General features: G+C 44.6%; 1 protein-coding gene across 1 annotated transcript; it reads left to right on the top strand.

Moving 5' to 3' along the window:
• The first annotated feature begins 726 nt into the window (after window positions 1-726).
• On the top strand, window positions 727-19474 carry LOC126260312 (uncharacterized). Its single transcript, XM_049957637.1, has 3 exons — window positions 727-1245; window positions 4404-4454; window positions 19388-19474. Exons 1-3 carry the CDS (start codon window positions 727-729, stop codon window positions 19472-19474), a joined length of 657 nt encoding a protein of 218 aa, XP_049813594.1.
• Window positions 19475-21344: the final 1870 nt, after the last annotated feature.

Below are 21344 nucleotides of genomic sequence, written 5' to 3'. Positions count from 1 at the left end.
ATAAGGTTTTGATATAAGAATATGAGAATTTAAAAAGATTGTAACCCCTGAAAATACTATATACATGGATGTTCTATAATAAATGTGTGACACTTATGGTGAAACCCGGTTGTAACTTTATAATTCTATGGCCATAGGTAGATAAACGAAAAAAATAAAAAATAAAATGAAACCAATAATCGGATGTCGAATACGGGACGCAGAAGTGAGATGCCGGGATGCTAGCCACTACGTCACCCGTTGAGCTGCGCTTATCGCGCGCTAAAACGGATTTGATTTACGGCGATAACTTTGACTGTCGTTTTCTCAGGAATGGTCGAGTATTCATAGGTAAGCTGAGACGCTGTTCACTTATCTTGGCTCCTCTTCCACTGAACGTAATTTCTGGGAAATCGAGTTATGGCACTTGCCGTGTTCTCCTCGTCAGAGGTAAACTGCCAGGCTATACATCCAAAGGACCAGATTCGATTCCCAGTCAATTCAAGAATTATTTCTATAGTTTATTACTTCTTTCGTCTCTGGCAAAGTTTGTCGATGTAAAAAAGTTCTGATTTGCGCAGTGGTTCGGAGTCAACGTTAAGTTGTAAGTCCTCCTATAAATGGATTGGTAAGTCAATTGAACTATAAAGAAATCGCCCTCATGAATGTCTGCTTTCAGATCTTGCTCAGCCACCTACTGGATAGAACCCAGCAGTTTGCAGAAGAAGTGACTGGTGAGTATCATGGATGTTCAGAAAAGCCTGTTCAGTTGTCGACAGCATCTTTGCGCTGCCCTGGCTGACCAAGAAGACAAGGGAATGTGGCGTAGACCTGCATGTGCTCTTCATATATATTAAGAAGGCACGTGACAGCATCTACCGGGAGTACCTGATGAATTGCCTAACCGAGTTTGGAATACCAAAGAAACTCATCAGCCCAGTTCGAGTTTTTTCAATGATTCAAAAGGCAAGTAAATCTCGGGAATCAAGTCATGGAGAGCTTTTACGTCAACATAGGGCTCAGACTAGGAGGCAGTGTGCCACCGATATCTTCGGCCCGGCTCTCGAAAAGATAATGATGCTAGCTTTCAACAGGAAGCCCGAGGCGTTCCAGGTGGAGGATGACAAAATCACTCATCTCGCATCTGCCGACGATGCGATCCTGTTGTCCAGACCTAAGAAAGAAATGATGACGATGAGCGACAGCGTGGAGGCGGCAGCGAACAAAATCGATCTTCTTGTTACAGAATCGAAGACCGAGTATCTGGTAATGAGCAGAACTCCCGCCAGTTGAAGAAAGCCAATCTAGCCTCTAGTAGTCGGAACCCTATCATACAAAAGGGTTGATAATTTTAAGCATCTGGAGGTACTCTTTACTCAGGACACATCGCGTGACGCAGAAAGCAAAGCGAGGATCCAAGCTCAAATCGATCATACTTCAGTCTAAGTCAGCGTTTTAAATCGCGCAGTTTCTTAAGAAATTTCAGACTAGGCCTGTACAAAACAATGATTTAACCCGTAGGACTGTCTGGTTGCGAGACGTGGAGTGTCTGGAATAAAAGACTTAAATAATCTTCCGGTTCTCGAACGAAAAGTCTTAAGGAAGACGTATGACCCAGTACAAGATGAGGTCACTGGAGAATGGAGGACCTGGCGTAATTCTGAGCTGAATGAAATCTACAATATACGAGGGTTGACTGAAAAGTAATGCGTCCACCTTGGTAACTCTTCAACAGTTGGCAGCATTGGTATGTGGTAGGTACTGACTTGTTCCGCAGCCTCTTCTCTACAGCTTCAGTTGGTGGGAAGCCTTAGCATTGAACGATTGTGTTGTTACAGTGTAAAGTATGGAATCCTGCGCAGACGGTCGGTCATTGCGATTTAAGCAACGTGCAGTCATTGAATTCTTGACAGCAGAAGGTGTCACCCCAAAGGAGATTCATCAGAGAATGAATGGAGTTCATTGTGATCGCGTTGATGTGAGTACTGTGCGTCGTTGGGCGAGTAACTTTAAAGATGTTGAGGCGGGAACACCTGATCTGTGTGACAAACAAAGAGTTGGACGTCCTGTGACAGCAACCACCGAGTTTCACAAGTAAAATGTTGACAGATTGATTCAGGACGATCGTCCTATCACTCAGAGAGAAACTGCAAGCACAATTGGCATTTCACAAGAACGTGTGGGTCACATTATTACTTTATTACTTTGCTGTCCGCCCCCGGTAGCTGAGTGGTCAGCGTGACAGACTGTCAATCCTAAGGGCCCGGGTTCGATTCCCGGCTGGGTCGGAAATTTTCTCCGCTCATGGACTGGGTGTTGTGTTTTCCTAATCGTCATCATTTCATCCTCATCGACGCGCAAGTCGCCGAAGTGGCGTCAAATCGAAAGACTTGCACCAGACGAGCGGTTTACCCGACGGGAGGCCCTCGTCACACGACATTTCATTTCATTACTTTGCTTCGCTATCGGAAGACCTGTGCACGATGGGTACCCCGGATGCTGACTCCTGAAATGAAAGCGCACAGACTTCAAATTTGCCAGGAACTCCTCTCGCGTTACGAGAATTAAGGTGAGGCCTTTCTCCATTCAATTGTGACAGGAGACGAAACGTGGGTACACCATTACAACCCGGAGACGAAACGTCATTCTATGGAATATCGACACAAAGACTCACCTCAGAAAAAGAAATTCAAGATGCAGCCCTCATCTGGAAAAATCATGGCCATAGTGTTCTGTGACGCAGCTGGTGTTATCCATGTTGATTTCTTTGATCCTGGAACAACAATAAATTCAGAGCGTTACATCACAACTCTGGGAACTCTGAAACGACAGCTAATAAGGGTTCGAAACGAAAATGTTTTCTTGCGACTTGGCAATACCAAACCACACACTTCACGTGCCACCACAGCAGAACTTCAGCAGAACTTCAGAGACTGAATCTCACCATCGTACAGCATCCTCTATACAGTCCAGATTTAGCACCGTCTGACTTCCATCTGTTCCCGATAATGAAAGACGATCTGTGGGAACATCATTATGCTTCTGATGAAGGCGTTGAGAGAACTGTGAGACTGTGGTTGCGGAAACAGAGTGTCGACTTCCTCCGTGACGGCTTCAGAAAACCTGTTCATCGTTGGAAGAGATGTATCCAATTGGCTGGTGATTATGCGGGAAAGTGAATATTGGTATTCCCATCCAAACCCAATTAACGAAGGTGGAGGCATTACTTTTCATTCAACCTTCGTAACAAACATTGTATGCCCCATGAAAAAAGCCATTTTTGTGGCCAGGTCAAGTCGCTTGGATGGATAAACATCAACGGGCTTTGAAAACGATGGACTTTACTCCCTGCAGAAAAAGACCACTAGGAGAAGAGACGGTGAAGAAGTGGAACACATGAGGATTCCCTGCACATCAGCGTTGAGAATGACTGGCTGCAGAAGGCACAAAACAGAATCCAGTGAAGAGGATCCTAGTAGTTGCGTGCAGTTCTCTGGGACTGATGGCGTAAGGTAAATTAAAGATAGCAATTCAGTTTAAAGGTAACGACATACGAGGGCTATTCAGTAAATTCCCATCGGTAGCGAAATAGAAACCACAGTGACAATTAAAAATATATTATTTGTAACAGTATGCCCCAACTTCCAACTACTTCTCTACACAGTCGCCTCTCCGACTTAGACATCAGTCGTACCGTTGTACCAATTTTCCAATAACCTCATCCTAGAAGGCAACCAACTGTTCCTTCCGCAACTTCTCTTCGCTGGTCTGCAGTTGGGCGAAAATGCGATCTTCATAAGCAGAGGCTCAAGTGAACAGAGATGAACATCAGAGGGAGCCAAGTTCCGGTTGTATGTTGGGTGATCCAGCACTTCCCATCCAAAACGCTGGAGAGGCGTCCTCATTGACCCTGCAGCGTGCTGCCGAGAATTGTCATGAAGAAAATGAATGACAGTTAACGTTATGAAGAATTGCATGAAATCTGGCGAAAACTCTTAACGATCACCCATACTTGGCGGGAGACACTATTATTCTAGGCATCTCTACGTGCTCACTGTGTGTGCAGAACGGAAAAGAACGACGTGGCGCTATATACGGGCATACTAGGGACACTACAAAACACATCTGTGCAAAGCTTCATCGGATTTTCAATGTCGTTTCCATTTCGTGACCTGTCGGACCTTACTTTCCGAATAGTCCTAGCACAACGTCCAGCAGAACCATACCTGGTGAAGCTCTGTGGTGTTGGTTAGTTAGTTAGTTTCATGTTCCATGGATCATTTTGCACAACAAATCGTATTGATGTGGAACGAATCATTTTACAATAACATCACAAATTAATTTGTAAATATGGCTACATTCTGAACATTGTAAGTTTTTTTTTTTATGTTCGAATTGATGACTGCTTTGTCTTACTGTTTCAGATTATCGTTTTCAGGACACCTGTCCCACAGTCAAATATGCCTCTACAAACAGTATACACTTACGGACAAATTATTAGTCACCTACTTAAAAGAGCACACTTGTCTCCTTTCGAGCGCTGTAGATGGGGCAACCACATCAGTCCAAAAATTTCGAGACTGGTTTGATAAAAGATAGAGACGAGTTAAGATTATGGTTTGAATGCTTCAGGTGCTTCGCATAGATTTCCCGAAATTAAGTACAATGCATAGAACATTCATCCAGACCTAATTTTTCGACATGTTGTTCACTTCGAGTATCTCATTGATATGAATTACGGTTGTGTCGTCAAAGCGATAACTCTTCACATGAGTTCTGTGACAGGTTGGTACTGATAACACCACTTCTCGTCAACTGTGATTTTTTTTTTTTTTTTTCAGAAAAGAATTGTGCATGTTCTGCATTTCAGTCAGTTCGCGGCAGGCGTTTACATATCATTATGTTTGTTCGGGAGTCAAAGTGTACGGAACAAACTTTGCGTACACTTTAGTCTTCTTTAGAACATTCTGTAGACTGTCTTGAACACTTGATTTAGATATGTTGCTCCTTTTCGATTTGTGGTAGAACCACGGTGACACTTTACGGTCGCACATCCACTACTTAACGCTGCCTTCTCACAATTGTCTGGTTGAATGCACATCCGTTTTTCACATTTGTTAATTGAGGCTGTCACTACAGTTGCTGCGCTGACGTCACTTATATGCCAGGAATTAAATAAGTTACAGAACGTTTTGGACTGACGGTGCAGGAATGGTGCCAGGCGATCACAAATCATGGCAGTGAAGTGGTGTATATGTGCCAGTCTGCATTATGGGTTCAGACCAGTAGGATAGGTTAACATGAAGACGTGACACAAGGAGCTATTGTGATTGGATTTAACCTTAAGCACCCAGTAAACGAAGTTGCCCAGTTTTGTTGGTGTGTCAGTGTGGACTGCCCAACGTACCTACAACGAATGGTGTAGTACTCGTAGACTTGTAACACGTCTTAAAACCATCCTATCCAATAGGGGTTGAAGACGAGTGTCACGTTTTGTCAGTTCAACTCGGTTTCAAACCTGACTGAAATTGTTGACGCTAGTGAATGCAATCCGTCTCAGCCAGTTGCTGGCCGAACATTGCGAGTGGAACAGTATGTAATGAGCGTTTAGGGTCGGCTACTTTTCAAAAGTCCATTAGTTCCAGCAGCACATAGAACTGAGGGTCTTCAGTATAATGAACGACACAGAAAGTGGATCATAGTTCACTGGAGAAGTGCAGGTTGAGACAAGTCTCAACTTTGCTTCTTTGAAGATGATGCAAGACGTCTGCCTAACTTGCATTGTGTGGAGAGTGTAGTTCAGGTCGCAATTTCAGAAAAATTGGATAATTTATTTTTGAAAAAGAGCTTTGCGAATTGGAAAAGTCAGTAACGACCTGGTCCAACTCCGGCCCTTATGCAAGCAGTTATTCGGCTTGGCATTGATTGACAGAATTGTTGAATGTCGTCCTGAGGGATATCGTGCCAAATTCTGTCCAATTGGGCGCATTAGACCGTCGAAACCCCGAGACGGCCCTGCCCTTAGCGCTCGGAATGTTCTCAACTGGGGGCAAATCCGGCGACCTTCCTGGGCAATGTAGTGTTCGACAAGCACGAACACAAGTAGTAGAAAATCTCGCCGTGTTCGCGTTGGCCTTATCTTACTTGCAGCACCAAGGGTGCCAGTTATGAAAACAGTTGGCACTCCAGACCACCACACCTGGTTGCCGTAGAGGGCGACCGTTAGATTGGTATCCCACCACTGTCAGCTGCGTCTCCAGACACGTCTTCGGCCTGGAATCTCATTGACAAGAATATAATTGTCTTCAGTGATGAGTCTCGCTCCGAACTGAGCCCCGATGAGCAGCGAAGACGTTTCTGGAAACGCCATAGACAGCCGTGGAACACCAACCTGACCGTCGTCCACCATACGGCCCAATAACCAGGAGTGATGGTCTGGGGTGCCGTTTCTTTTCGTAGAGGGACCCTTTGACTGTCATCCGTGGCATCCTTACAGCAAAGCGGTACGTCGGCGATATTCTACGTCCTGCTTCATGGCAAGCCATCCTGAGCTTACAGTTCAGCAAGATAATGCCCGCCCGCAGACGACGAGAGTTTCCACTACTTGTGTTCGTGCTTGTCAAATATTACATTGGCCAGCAAGGTCGACGGATCTGTCCCCAATTGAGAACGTTCGGAGCATTATGTGTGGGGCCATCTCTGGATTTTCACTGTTTAACTATCCAGTTGAGCAGAATTTGACACGATAACCCTCAGGAGGACATTCATTAACTCTGCCGATCAATGCCAAGCCGAATAACTGCTCGCATAAGGGCCAGAGTTGGACCAGCGCATTACTGTCTTGCTCAGTTTGTCAAGTTCTTTCTCTTGAATAAATCATTCAGTTCTTCTGAAATTGTAATACACTTCTGGCCATTAAAATTGCTACACCAATAAGAAATGCAGATGATAAACGGGTATTCATTGGACAAATATATTATACTAGAACTGACATGTGATTCCATTGCCACGCAATTTGGGTGCATAGATCCTGAGAAATCAGTACCCACAACAACCACCCCTGTCCGTAATAACGGCCTTGATACGCCTGGGCATTGACTCAAACAGAGCTTAGGTGGCGTGTACAGGTACAGTTGCCCATGCAGCTTGAACACGATACCACAGTTCATCAAGAGTAGTGACTGGCGTATTGTGACGAGCCAGTTGCTTGGCCACCATCGACCAGACATTTTCAAATGGTGAGAGATCTGGAGAATGTGCTGGCCAGGGCAGCAGCCGAACGTTTTCTGCATCCAGAAAGGCCCGTACAGGACCTGCAACATGCGCTCGTGCATTATCCTGCTGAAATGTAGGGTTTCGCGGGGATCGAATGAAGGGTAGAGCCACGGGTCGTAACACATCTGAAATGTAACGTCCACTATTCAAAGTGCCGCCAATGCGAACAAGAGGTGACCGAGACGTGTAACCAATGGCACCCCATACCATCACGCCGGGTGATACGCCAAAATGGCGATGACGAATACACGCTTCCTATGTGCGTTCACCGCGATGTCGCCAAACACGGATGCGACCATCGTGGTACTGTAAACAGAACCTGGATTCATCCGAAAAAATGACGTTTTGCCATTTGTGCACCCAGGTTCGTCGTTCGGTACACCATCGCAGACGCTCCTGTCTATGATGAAGCGTCAAGGGTAACCGCAGCCATGGTCTTCCAGCTGATAGTCCATGCTGCTACAAACGTCGTCGAACTGTTCGTGCAGATGGTTGTTGTCTTGGAAACGTCCCCATCTGTTGACTCAGGGATCGAGACGTGGCTGCACGATCCGTTACAGCTATGCGAAAAAGATGCCTATCATCTCGACTGCTAGTGATACGAAACCGTGGGGATCCAGCACGGCGTTCCGTATTACCCTCCAGAACCCACCGATCCCATATTCTGCTAACAGTCATTGGATCTCGTCCAACGCGAGCAGCAATGTCGCGAAACGATAAAACGCAATCGCGACAGGTTACAATCCGACCTTCATCAAAGTCGGAAACGTGACGGTACGCATTTCTCCTCCTTACATGAGGCATCACAACAACGTTTCACCAGGCAACGCCGGTCAACTGCTGTTTGTGTATGAGAAATCGGTTGGAAACTTTCCTCATGTCAGGACGTTGTAGGTGTCGCCACCGGCGCCACCCTTGTGTGAATCCTCTGAAAAGCTAATCATTTGCATATCACAGCATCTTCTTCCTGTCAGTTAAATTTCGCGTCTGTAACACGTCGTCTTCGTGGTGAAGCAATTTTTATGAGCAGCAGTATAGTTTGTTTGTCTACACATTTACATCACATCCGCCGTATTTTGGGGGTCCTTTTCGTAAAATGACTTAGTCTACTCTTTCAGGTTACCATCAACGCGAGTCACAAAGTTAACATCAACTCTCTCGGTGTCCAAATTTTGCGCGTTCTTCTACATACGGTACATTATGCAGTGAACATTACCGTCTTCCAAGACGACGCAATCATAGGAGACGGAGCACAAGTTCGGACTAGGGAAGGAAATTGGCGGTGCGCTTACAAAGGAACCATGGCGGTATTCACCTTAAGCGATTTAGGAAAACCAGGGAGGGCGGTACCAGCATTTCAACAGCCGTCGTCCCGAATGCAAGTCCAGTATTATACAACTGTGTTACCTCAGTAGGAAAAATTACTTCAGAGTAATTTCTCTTCGTTGAACGGTCCGTTATAAGTAGGATGGTGCTGCTGCTAAGCTGTGGCAGGCTCTCTGTCTCACCTGACACACAGCCGTTAGAGGAAATGGAATATCTGTAAAACTAGGTGCGTGCGCTGTGAGCGTCAACTCCTAACGTATTTCATCTCAGGTGTCAGGTGTCAGCAGAATGATAATGTCACAGTTATTTTCGTTCAACATAACATTTCACTTACCTTTCAATTTGTTATGTGAGTTAAAGTGAAGAAACTTACATTTCATCAGGTAAGATTGCATAGTTAAGTGTACCAACCCTCGAGGCTTTCTTTAAACCTTTGTGTATTTCGGAGGGGTGAATTAGAAAATAATATTGTTAATAATGAAAATGACATTCCGAAAGTAACAGCCATTCGAGGTATGATGAAAACAAAGATGCATGGACATTATAATATTTCAACAGAAATTGTTACAAAGAATATAAAATGACTTAGCGTTATCATTTTTTCTTTAAATCTGTGGCTACAGACCTGGAACAATATTGTAAATTCCAGCTTCACAAGAAAGGAGATACACAAAACACAAATTAGAATTGGAACAGTCTCTTCTCCATAATGTCTAAAATATCCAGCAAAGTCATCTCACGGTATCCATGGAACACTGGACTTTAATCAGTCAAGGAAAAAGCTGTTTCAGAAGTGTATAAAAGACAATGTACCATTTGCAAGTCATTAGCCAACAACATAGAACGGAACGAAGAGTATGGGTGACAACGTTGCCTGAGATTCACATATTTCGGGGAAGTTTTTCACTCCATTTGAGCAAAACCCGTATTAAAATGCGTTGAGGAACAAACATTAACTAAACTCCAGAATGAGATTTTCACTCTGCAGCGGAGTGTGCGCTGATATGAAACTTCCTGGCAGATTAAAACTGTGTGTCCGACCGAGACTCGAACTCGGGACCTTTGCCTTTCGCGGGCAAGTGCTCTATTAACTGAGCTACCGAAGCACGACTCACGCCCGGTACTCACAGCTTTACCTCTGCCAGTACCTCGTCTCCTACCTTCCAAACTTTACAGAAGCTCTCCTGCGAACCTTGCACTTGCACTTGCACTTGCCCGCGAAAGGCAAAGGTCCACAGTTCGAGTCTCGGTCGGGCACACAGTTTTAATCTGCCAGGAAGTTTCATTAACTAAACTTATAAACTTATGTTAACATACCCTACAATATACATGGTGAACCAGAACTCCGTCGACAAACTTACCGAGGATGTTCAGGGATACTCTCTGAGTATTTTGGTATCAGGGACCAACGGTCTCCGGCGTCTAGTTTCAGAGTTATTGAAGTTCATTTGATTTCTTGCGCGAATTAACTTTGTAACTGTATTATACTGAAAATAGTGCACAAGAGTGAAAATGTGGGCGGTATGCATTTATGCATAGTGTGTGCTGTTTGGAAACAAACTTGTTCCGTTCACTCACAGTAATTTGTACTGACAGTAACGGCTGCTTTACTCTTAGTTCTTAGGTTTGCTTTCAGTGCTGCTCAGTTATATTTTTCCGGCAATGCTGGTTGCACTTAAATTGTGATATGCAGCGACATGGATATGTTTACTCATGAAGGGCTGGTGGGCGTCTAGCTCGTTTATGGTTTCACTGAATGCCATAACAACAACAACAACAAAAAGAAAATATAAATGATCAGAATTGAGTAGAGGTGGAGCCCCTCTACACCCACACCAGCATGATGGCCAACTCAAAAGTTCTACTGCCATCTCTGCATAAAGGGTAGTTTTCACTAATGTGACGTGTCGCAGGGTGTAGGTACTGCGATGTTTGCGTACGTCTGGTTAAGGTTAACCATTAATACGCGTCCATCTGGTGATAGATTGGGTCGAAAGTGGAACGAAGGGTAGCGGTTTGAAGGGCAGAGGAAAAAACAGTGCCAAGACAAGAGCCAAGGAAAAAAAAAAACTCTGCAATAATTTGGCCGGGTAGTAAGAGCAGTAGCGGATGTCTTGCTGCCTGCCACAGCTCATGCCAGGGTAGGCTTTGTTAGTAGTGGGTATCATACATGTCGATACCTTTGACGTTGTGCGGTGCTGTTATTCGTCGGGTGCTGCTGGGTGCCGGTGTTGACCTCTCGGTAAGCGTCAACATATCTGTAACAGTTAGGTTCATCATAGTTTTGTGTCCGATAGGTCATACATCAGATGCACAGTGCAGGGTGATGTTGGCGATATCTTTCTGCTTTAGTGGGCGAGCTCGTCGGTTTCTCTGCTGTAGCCTGTTGGTCGGCTCTATTAGCAGCTGGTATATCCAGTCAACATTACTGATACGCAGGGGCTTGCCGAAGTTTGTCGCTTGTTGGTGTATGTTAGTTTGCCATAGGTGGTTATGCCATAGGTAGTAAGCTTTGGCCGCTTGCTTTGCTTCCACCTACGGTTATGGTTACAGGTTCCCAGAGCAAGGATGAAAGGATTGTTCGAGTGTCTCGAGTACCTGTATAGTCGTGTGGCGTGTTTTTTGAATACTTCCTTGAGGGTTTCAAGGCGGTATTCATTGTGAAGATTCACGGTGCGTGTGTAGCGTGGAGCGTTGCTAATGATGCGTAGCACTTTGTTCTGTGTGATCTGCAGGCTGCGCAGGCGTGTAGGAGCTGCATATCCCAAGACGGGAGCTGCGTACGTCGTCAGAGGTCTGATCAGTGTCATGTATAGTGGCCTCGACACCCTACTATTCAGTGTACTTTCCTTGTTGAAAACTGTGTGCCGGACCGAGACTCGAACTCGGGACCTTTGCCTTTCGCGGGCAAGTGCTCTACCGACTGAGCTACCCAAGCACGACTCACGCCCCGTCCTCACAACTTTAATTCCGCCAGTACCTCGTCTCCTACCTTCCAAACTTCACAAAAGCTCTCCTGCGAACCTGGCAGAACTAGCACTCCTGGAAGAAAGGATATTGCGGAGACATGGCTTAGCCACAGCCTTGGGGTTGTTTCTAGAATGAAATTTCCACTCTACAGGGGAGTGTGCGCTGATATGAAACTTCCTGGCACATTAAAACTGTATGCCGGACCGAGACTCGAACTCGGGACCTTTGCCTTACGCGGGCAAGAGACTTGCCCGCGAAGGGCAAAGGTCCCGAGTTCGAGTCTCGGTCCGGCACACAGTTTTAATGTGCCAGGAAGTATCATATCAGCGCACACTCCCCTGTAGAGTGGAAATTTCATTCTAGGTTAGAGTTGTTTGAGCCTCGCGTGCGCTCTGTTGGAAACGTATTCTATATGGTTCCCAATGGAAGTTTCCGGTCCAGCGAGACGCCGAGATATCTGACTTTCTCTCCGTAACGTATTGGCCGTGTATGTAGCGTTATCTGTCTACAGTGTTGATGTTTGTGCAGTAGTTTCGGTCTGCGTTTGAACAGAGCTGTTTCGCACTTGTCGAAGTTTACTTTAATACGCCATAATTCCGCCTAAGGCTCGGCAGTTCTGAGTACCGTCTGTATTCGTGAATTAATGTTCGACGGTTTCCAATCTTGCACAAGGATGGCTGTGTCTTCCGTGTATATGGCTTACGTCGTGTTTTGTGTTGCTGGGAAGTCGTTAATGTACAGGTTTAACAAGATGGGCCCTAGGATGCTTCCTTGGGGTACTCCAGCTTGAATACCGTGTTGTGTCCATTGTTTGCCCTGCACGTCTGTGTTGAAACATCTGTTCGTGAGATATGAGTGTATGAGACGCACGAGTCCGTCCGGGAAACCAGCTTCGCTTAGTTTGCGTATAAGGCCGCTGTGCCAAAGACGGTCGAAAGCTTTTTCTATCACCAGGAACGCACCCCCTGTGGCTTTGTTCATTCTGTAGCTGTGTGTTATATGTTTGACTACGCGAAGGAGTTGTTGTACTGTTGAGTGGTGATTCCTAAAGCCGAATTCCTCCGGTCTTAGGGTGTCATTGGCGATGCAGTGCCTAGTGGTTTTAATATTACCTTCTCAACAATCTCGCTGAGCGAGCACAGCAGACTAATGGGTTGGTAATATTGTGGGAGGGACTGGTCTTTCCCTGGCTTCCTGAACATCAGGACCTTCCAAAAGTCAGGGAAGTGTTGGTGTTTTAGGATGGCATTCGTTATGTGTCAAAGGTATTTTACGGCTCTAGTCGTGAACTCCTGGAGGACACGGTTTTGAATGCCGTCAGGCCCAGTTGCTTTCCTAGTGTTGGTATGCTTGATAACTCACGTAATTTCATTTGTACGAGTGCGTCTAATTCCTTCGCGCGTGGGCTGGGCTACAAGTTGTGTAACCTCCGGGTCTGTTTCAAGTGTGAATACTGGATCTGAAGGAGCCAGATTCGGCGTGAATGACGCTGCAAGTGTTGTGGCCATAAGCTCTGCCTTCTGCGTCGCGGAGTAATCTGGGCCGCCTGGTCCTTGTAGAGTGGGAATGTAATGTTTCTCCCTGGTGAAGTGTCTGGCTGGCTTCCACACGCCAGGACGTGTGGTATCTAGCCCTGCGAGTTTCTGTCCACCTTGTTCGTTTCGAAATGTTTGTATTTTGTCCCGTATTATACCTAGCAGTCTGTTGACGTGCAGTTTATAGAATGGGCGTCTGGTAGGGTGCCAGTATCTCCTGAGGCGGTTCCTCATTGAGATAAGACCCAGGATTTCCTGGGGGAGGGCCGTCGAGTGTTGTTTTGGTGTTGTACGTGGAATGGCGTCAGTCATTGCGTCTTGGACGGCAGTTGTGAGAGCCACCACAGCATCATCAATTTCTTGCGTGTTGTTAATTTCGTGGCTGTCTGAAATACGACTATCAAGCGTTTCCTTGAACAGTGTCCAATTCGCGCGCTTGTATTTCAGTATCCTGACTGGTTCTGTGTCCTGCAGTGTTTCTTCCGTGTGCAGTATTAAAGGCTGTATTAAAGGCTGTATTAAAGGCATGTATAAATTAATTTGCGATGTCGATCGCCACCATTACATCTATTGTTCAAAATGATCCAAGGAACATGAAACTAACTAATTAAAAGTATTTTTGTGCCTGTTGATTCTTTCATTACTCTTTGTTATGTGTTGTATGCTTTGGTAACTACACATTACAGGCTTTTTCAACTTTCGTGAAGCTACGAGGGCGTGCTGAAAAGTAATGCCTCCAAATTTTTATGTGAAAATACTTGAAGATGTTTAAATAAAGCGAAGATTATTAACATTCCACGTCTTTATTCTGCACATTTACACTACTGGCCATTAAAATTGCTACACCAAGAAGAAATGCAGATGATAAACGGGTATTCATTGGACAAATATATTATACTAGAACTGACATGTGAGCCGGCCGAAGTGGCCGTGCGGTTAAAGGCGCTGCAGTCTGGAACCGCAAGACCGCTACGGTCGCAGGTTCGAATCCTGCCTCGGGCATGGATGTTTGTGATGTCCTTAGGTTAGTTAGGTTTAAGTAGTTCTAAGTTCTAGGGGACTAATGACCTCAGCAGTTGAGTCCCATAGTGCTCAGAGCCATTTTGAACTGACATGTGATTACATTTTCACGCAATTTGGGTGCATAGGTCCTGAGAAATCAGTACCCAGAACAACCACCTCTGGTCGTAATAACGGCCTTGATACGCCTGGGCATTGAGTCAAACAGAGCTTGGATGGCGTGTACAGGTACAGCTCCCCATGCAGCTTCAACACGATACCACAGTTTTCATTAAGAGTAGTGACTGGCGTATTGTGACGAGCCAGTTGCTCGGCCACCATTGACCAGACGTTTTCAGTTGGTGAGAGATCTGGAGAATGTGCTGGCCAGGGCAGCAGTCGAACATTTTCTGTATCCAGAAAGGCCCGTACAGGACCTGCAACATGCGGTCGTGCATTATCCTGCTGAAATGTATGGTTTCGCGGGGATCGAATGAAGGATAGAGCCACGGGTCGTAACACATCTGAAATGTAACGTCCACTGTTCAAAGTGACGTCAATGTGAACAAGAGATGACCGAGACGTGTAACCCATGGCACCCCATACCATCACGGGTGATATGCCAGTATGGCGATGACGAATACACGCTTCCAGTGTGCGTTCACCGCGATGTCACCAAACACGGATGCCACCATGGTGATGCTGTAAACAGAACCTGAATTCATCCGAAAAAATGACGTTTTGCCATTCATGCACCCAGGTTCGTCGTTGAGTACACCATTGCAGGCGCTCCTGTCTGTGATGCAGCGTCAAGGGTAATCGCAGCCATGGTCTCCGAGCTGCAAACGTCGTCGAACTGTTCGTGCAGATGGTTGTCGTCTTGCAAACGTCCCTATCTGTTGACTCAGGGATCGAGACGTAGCTGCACGATCCGCTACAGCAATGCGGATAAGATGCCTATCATCTCGACTGCTAGTGATATGAGGCCTTTGGGATGCAGCACGGCGTTCCGTTTTACCCTCCCCAACCCACCGATTCCATATTCTGCTAACAGTCATTGGATCTCGACCAACGCCAGCAGCAATGTCGCGATACGATAAACCGCAATCGCGATAGGCTAGATTCTGACCTTTATCAAAGTCGGAAACGTGATGGTACGCATTTCTCCTCCTTACACGAGGCATCACAACGACGTTTCACCAGGCAACGCCGGTCAACTGCTGTTTGTGTATGAGAAATCGGTTGGAAACTTTCCTCATGTCAGGACGTTGTAGGTGTCGCCACCGGCGCCAACCTTGGTTGAATGCTCTGAAAAGCTAATCATTTGCATGTCACAGCATCTTCTTCCTGTCGGTTAAATTTCGCGTCTGTAGCGCGTCATCTTCGTGGTGTAGCAATTTTAATGGAAAGTAGTGTATTTCTCAATGTAATCACCTTAGCGATGAGAAGATTTTCCCCAACGAGAGATCACATTGTTGGAAATATCAATGTAGTATGTTTCACTTTGTTGATGGAGCCACAACCTCTCCTCTGCTTGCACCGCTTCATCATTATCAAAGTGAAATTCTTAAATTTGTTCTTTATGTTTTGGAAAAAGATGAAACCCGTGTGGGGTCAAGGCAGGACTGATGGAGGATGATCGATGACAGTGAACCGATGGCGTTGTGTTGTTATAGACGTCGCAGGGCTCGTTTGATCTGGCCTTGTCATACTGAAGGGAGGATGTTCCATGTCTGGACGAACTCTTCGAATACGAAACTTGATTGCAGCACAATGTTTCTCACGCAACGACATACTTGCGTTACACGCCGCTTTGTTATATGCTACAATTCGGAGCCCTCTAGTGAGAGAGGGTTGCAAATACGTAGACATGAAGCGCAAAGGTTTTTCAGCAGGGTCTTCTATTTTCTCAGAAACATAGGTAACTGAGGTAACAAACCTAGTGAACTACTATGAGTACATTATTACTCTGTAATAAGCCGCAATAGGCCGTGAGTCCCTTATACCAGGATATTCAGAAGGTATCCATGATAGTATCCCTTTCGTTTGTCGGCTGATCTCCGGTTCACTCAGTACGCGTCAGTTATACAGGTTCCATTAGGCATTTTCAGGATAGTGGCAATTTCTGACCTGAAAGAGGAGTGGAGCAACGGGATTCATTATAACCAAAACTATTCTAAGGAGCGCAATAGGCGGTCTTTTGAGCCGCAAACAGGTTGAATGAAGAAGGAACACGTTTTAATGGAACATATCTGAACGACCTCCTCTACGGTGACGGCATACTTCCTGTTGTCTCTACTGCAGGTAAATTTCAACTCCGAAGAACATGTAGTTGTTGTTGTGGTCTTAAGTCCTGATACTGGTATGATGCAGCTCTCCATGCTACTCTATCCTGTGCAAGCTTCTTCATCTCCCAGTACCTATTGCAACCTGTTTAGTGTGTTCATCTCTTGGTGTCCCTCTACGATTTTTACCCTCCACGCTGCCCTCCAATACTAAATTTGTGATCCCTTGATGCCTCAGAATATGCCCTACCAACCGATCACTTCTTCTAGTCAAGTTGTGCTACAAATTTCTCTTCTCTCCAATTCTACTCAATACCTCCGCATTAGTTATGTGATCCATCCATTTAATCTTCAGCATTCTTCTGTAGCACCACATTTCGATAGCTTCTATTCTCTTCTTGTCCAAACTATTTATCGTCCTTGTTTCACTTCCATACATGGCTACACTCCACACAAATACTTTCAGAAACGACTTCCTGACACTTAAATCTACACTCGATGTTAACAAATTTCTCTTCTTCAGAAACGCTTTCCTTGCCACTGCCAGTCTACATTTTATATCCTCTCTACTTCGACCATCATCAGCAAAACAACTTTACTACTTTAAGTGTCTCATTTCCTAATTTAATTCCCTCAGCATCACCCGACTTAATTCGACTACATTCCAAAATTCTCGTTTTGCTTTTGTTGATGGTCATCTTATACCCTCCTTTCAAGACACTGTCCATTCCATTCAACTGCTCTTCCAAGTCCTTTGCTGTCTCTGACAGAACTCCAATGTCATCGGCGAACCTCAAAGTTTTTATTTCTTCTCCATGGATTTTAATACCTACTCCGAACTTTTCTTTTGTTTCCTTTATTGTTTGCTCAATATACAGATTAAATAACATCAGGGATAGGCTACAACCCTGTCTCACTCCCTTCTCAACCACTGCTTCCCTTTCATACCGATCGACTCTTATAACAGGTATCTGGTTTCTGTACAAATTGTAAATAGCCTTTCGCTCTCTTTATTTTATGCCTGCCACCTTCAGAATTTGAAAGAACATAATGCAGCAATTTTTAATGTAGGTCTGAAAATTATTCGCAATAATACTCAAATAATGTTTAATCTACCCCTTGGAAAGAAAAGTGTGCACACTAACGATGTGGTTCAGAGAGCCACCGGATGGGTTTTTGCATTTAAGGCAGTTGAAGACGTAGACTGCAAGGGTATAATAATAATAATAATAATAATAATTCCTGACAACTACAAATAAATCGCCAAAATTAATTAGACAAAAATATCATCCAGTGGATAACGTCGGAAACTCCATGGTGCTGTTTTCAGATGATGATGTTGCCTATAAGAAAGTAGAAACGCCAGAAGACGTCAGCAGACTGCAGAGGATTGATTAATGACGCTGGACCTCCAGTTCAGCCTGAAACTAAATGAGTGTAACGTACTGCGCATAAACAGGAGAAGAGATCCACTGCTGTACTATAATCCTAAAAACCAACTCCTTGTACAGGCCGATCGCCGTGTCACCGTCTGCCAATGGTGTGTGTCTGAGGGGATTGGTGGGGGGGAGGGGGGGTAGTGGAGGGGGGTGGGCGTTTGTGGGTTAGAGGTGCTCTACAAAGAGGTCATCAGCACCCATACGAGGTTAGCAGAAACGAATGTGGTTATAACGGAAAAATGCGAGAAAAGAGATGAAAAGAAGTGTGATATAATATCGCACTCATTCTCTGCCAATTTGCCGGGATCACCTACACGATACACTACGTCACATCTTTGAAGAGAGTATAAAAATTGTTCAGACGTTCTAAAAGTGTTAAGTAAATCTAAGTCTCGCTGGAAAGCTCTTTCATTTCCTCCATACTGTCCTGATCTCTCGCCATGTGATTTCCATATTTTTGCAGCTCTGAAGAAAGACATTCGTGACCATCGACTTGCTTCAGACAAAGAGGTGCACGTGTGAGTACAAAGGCATCCCGTTCCATGACACCACTGTGTGTATTGTCTCACAGAGGGATAAACGTATTAGCAGTTATGACGATTTCCTTCGGAATAATAGACAGTTTACCTCCTTTTGTTTCTGTATGTCTCATTTACATTTGACCGGCCCTTTTGTTATTATTAGCTGCTACCCGCGACTGTCCTAGCAAAACGTTAATTTTGTTGAGGTGAGTAAGTAAATTATTGTTCGCTCACTAACATCAGCAGCCCTCGAGCGTCTATCTATTAGAGTCAAGCATAGCTTGTGAAATACTCCCCCCCCCCCCTCCCCCCCCCCCCAATCGCCCCCACAACAGCCTCGCCGTACGACCACACTACCGAGCTGTGCGTGCGGAGCAGCGTGGACAGAAGCGCTCTTAAAGCATCTATACATTATCCAACAAATTCAATAACCAGTTTTATAAGATGGTTTATGCTCACTGGCGTAATAAAAGATGTGTCATTTTCTATTTTACCCTATTAGGGTCGGCTTTTTTTCCTCTCTCTCCAAAGTAGCGTACATTTTTCCTCAGAGTTCAAGCTATCTTCATTTCAGCAAAATTGCTTCAGTGGTTTAGCTGTGAAAACGTAACAGACAGAGCTACGAATTAAACAGGTTGAGCATTGCATAAGCACTGTATTCATTACGTTGAATCGTATTATATGGAACATGTCAACCAATAAAAGCATTTTCACAAATGTGATGAAGTCCAAAAGTCAGCGAGTGAATTGCTTTTTCAAAGAGTAATAATTTTCCTAATTCACGTTATATTCGTCAGATCAATAAATGACTTATACAACACACTTTATAAAGTAGTTTATGTTATTCCTCAGCTTTCAAGCTATCTCCATACCAAATGTCATCAACATCCGTTCAGCTGTTTGGTCCTGAAAACGCAACAGACAGAGTTACTTTCGCATTTATGATGTTAGTATGCATTTTAATATCTGGACTTGGCTTTTGGTCATTCGCCTTTCGCTTCCCAATACAACGTTATGTCTGAATTACAATCTCTTAATTTTGTACACCCTTCTAAAAGTTCTTTGCAAAGGATCGAACCAATCTTGTGACACAGACAGGATGGAGATCTTGTGCAGGTGGGCGGCCAAACAGTCACATCAAGTAGTCTAGAGGTATGAAGGTTACAGCTTCACTACTTGGTGAAGCTACTATAGAGTACTATAGAGTCCTCAGGTACTATAGAGTCCTCCATGAGGTTTTTCCATATTTTTGTCTCACTTGTAATTTTAGTGAATCGTATTAATACTTCCAGAAATATGTTGTAAATAGTGCATTTCACAGCAAAAGCACTTGCTTGTTTTTCCAATCTGTTTAATTTTTGTGCCCTTTTTTGGCTAGAAAATCGGTTTTATTAGAAACATCTAAGCCACAGTGAGATGGATCCACTTGCCTTGTTCTTCTGCTGTAGTGATTAAATTATTTCTTTGAAAGATTGTTGGATTTTGTGTGTTGATGACTGCACAAAATATAACTGCTTTGTCGAATGTGTGTAAAAATTTTATTAGCTGACTTATTTCAGTCGTGATGGCTTTAGTTTCACCACCAGAATTTGAGGAGCGTGGTCCTGAAATTTGCTAGAACAGCAGATTTTGCTGTATATTCCTATTCCAACGTTCTCTTCTCTTCCCATTAATGAGTGTAGATTAATCAGTGTAGATGTTGTGCCAGCGATCTTCAGAGTATCTCAGAGTCATTGTTTTCAATACTCTAGGGTCATTACTAATTTATCTCTTTCATTTTTTATAATTATCCTTTGTGATTACTTTGTATTGTGCATCGTGAATCTACAGATGATACAGATTCATGTATCTCAAAACACATTTAGCCAGAGTTAAATCTGCCCTTCATTCGGATCTCCAGGAGAAACCAGTGTTGAGACACATAAGAGTCAACAAATTATTAAAAGAGAGAATTATGACCGCATATAAAATGAAATGGAGGTGGGCGGAACCGGTAACGAGACTGATGGTTGGTGCATGAACCTACAATGTTTTCCGCTGGATATTTACAGTTAGAAAAGGCAGGGACAAAGATGAAGACCAACCGGAATGTGGGTAGTTGACATTATAAGCTAACCGGACAAACGATTAGTCACCTCCAGAGAATTCTGTCATTGCGGTCCCTTACCAGTTAGAGGACCTGCACTACAGACAAGCAAGATGGGCTGCCGACCTTCCGTCAAGAACGCAGAGCGAAACATCGCCAGTGGATATAAACAATAACAGGCTTTCCGAATAAACACGGAACTACTTCGCCAGAAAATATGTGACAGTGTTCCTCCAATTGGAACTCAAATATGACTCATGTAGCACTCCACAGACTCGGCGTTATAAGCACTCCCAGACAGTCAGACCGGCAGTGTTTTACCTACCACTAGGAAACAGCTCGGGTCAGTACTTGCGCCGGCTCTAGAATAGTATACAATCACCGTAGCATTGAGTAGCACGTTGTATCTTGTAATTGGTAAAGTAGATTTTGGTCATTATTTTCTTCACTGCCTTGTATTCTTATCTGGTTTTGCCACCACAAGATGTGGGGGTTTTCTTGTTGTTCTTGAGTGTGTTCAAACTTCACTGTTAGTTCTTTCCTGCCGACCGCAGTACACTACAAAATCATCACAAGAATCATTTAATACCGTCTAATTCCACACCTGGACTTCACAAACACCTGGCTTTGGTTAGGAAGTGAGTCCACGAGGTCGTGCAGGTCCGTCGCATCCAGGTTAAGTCACTCGCTGAGGATTTGATCGCGGAATTCCACCAAGTTGTGGCGATGCTGTGTCAGCGTTCTACCCTCCGTTCCAATATGTCCCACAGATTTTCTATGGGGTTAAAGTCAGATGATTTTGCAGGCCAATCGAGATGTAACAGGTAGGGAGTATTCAGAAAGCGCCTCTGGACCCTTTCGGTCAGAATCTTTTTTCGAACACAATTCTGACGTCGTTTTGTAGTCGTGTGTTACACCACTGCTTGTAG

This window comes from Schistocerca nitens, chromosome 5 (assembly GCF_023898315.1).
Source record: "Schistocerca nitens isolate TAMUIC-IGC-003100 chromosome 5, iqSchNite1.1, whole genome shotgun sequence".
Taxonomy (NCBI): domain Eukaryota; kingdom Metazoa; phylum Arthropoda; class Insecta; order Orthoptera; family Acrididae; genus Schistocerca; species Schistocerca nitens.
Note: the sequence above shows the minus strand (reverse complement) of the source record. Positions and strands in the feature narration are given on the sequence as shown.

What these genes read in the sequence shown, in the direction of transcription:
- LOC126260312 (XM_049957637.1), top strand. Translation starts at nt 727, where the DNA reads ATGTTCAGAAAAGCCTGTTCAGTTGTCGACAGCATCTTTGCGCTGCCC. An exon ending in AATCGAAGACCGAGTATCTG is followed by an intron (nt 1,246 to 4,403) that starts GTAATGAGCAGA and finishes TTACTGTTTCAG; the next exon opens with ATTATCGTTTTCAGGACACC. An exon ending in CAAATATGCCTCTACAAACA is followed by an intron (nt 4,455 to 19,387) that starts GTATACACTTAC and finishes CCCTTCTAAAAG; the next exon opens with TTCTTTGCAAAGGATCGAAC.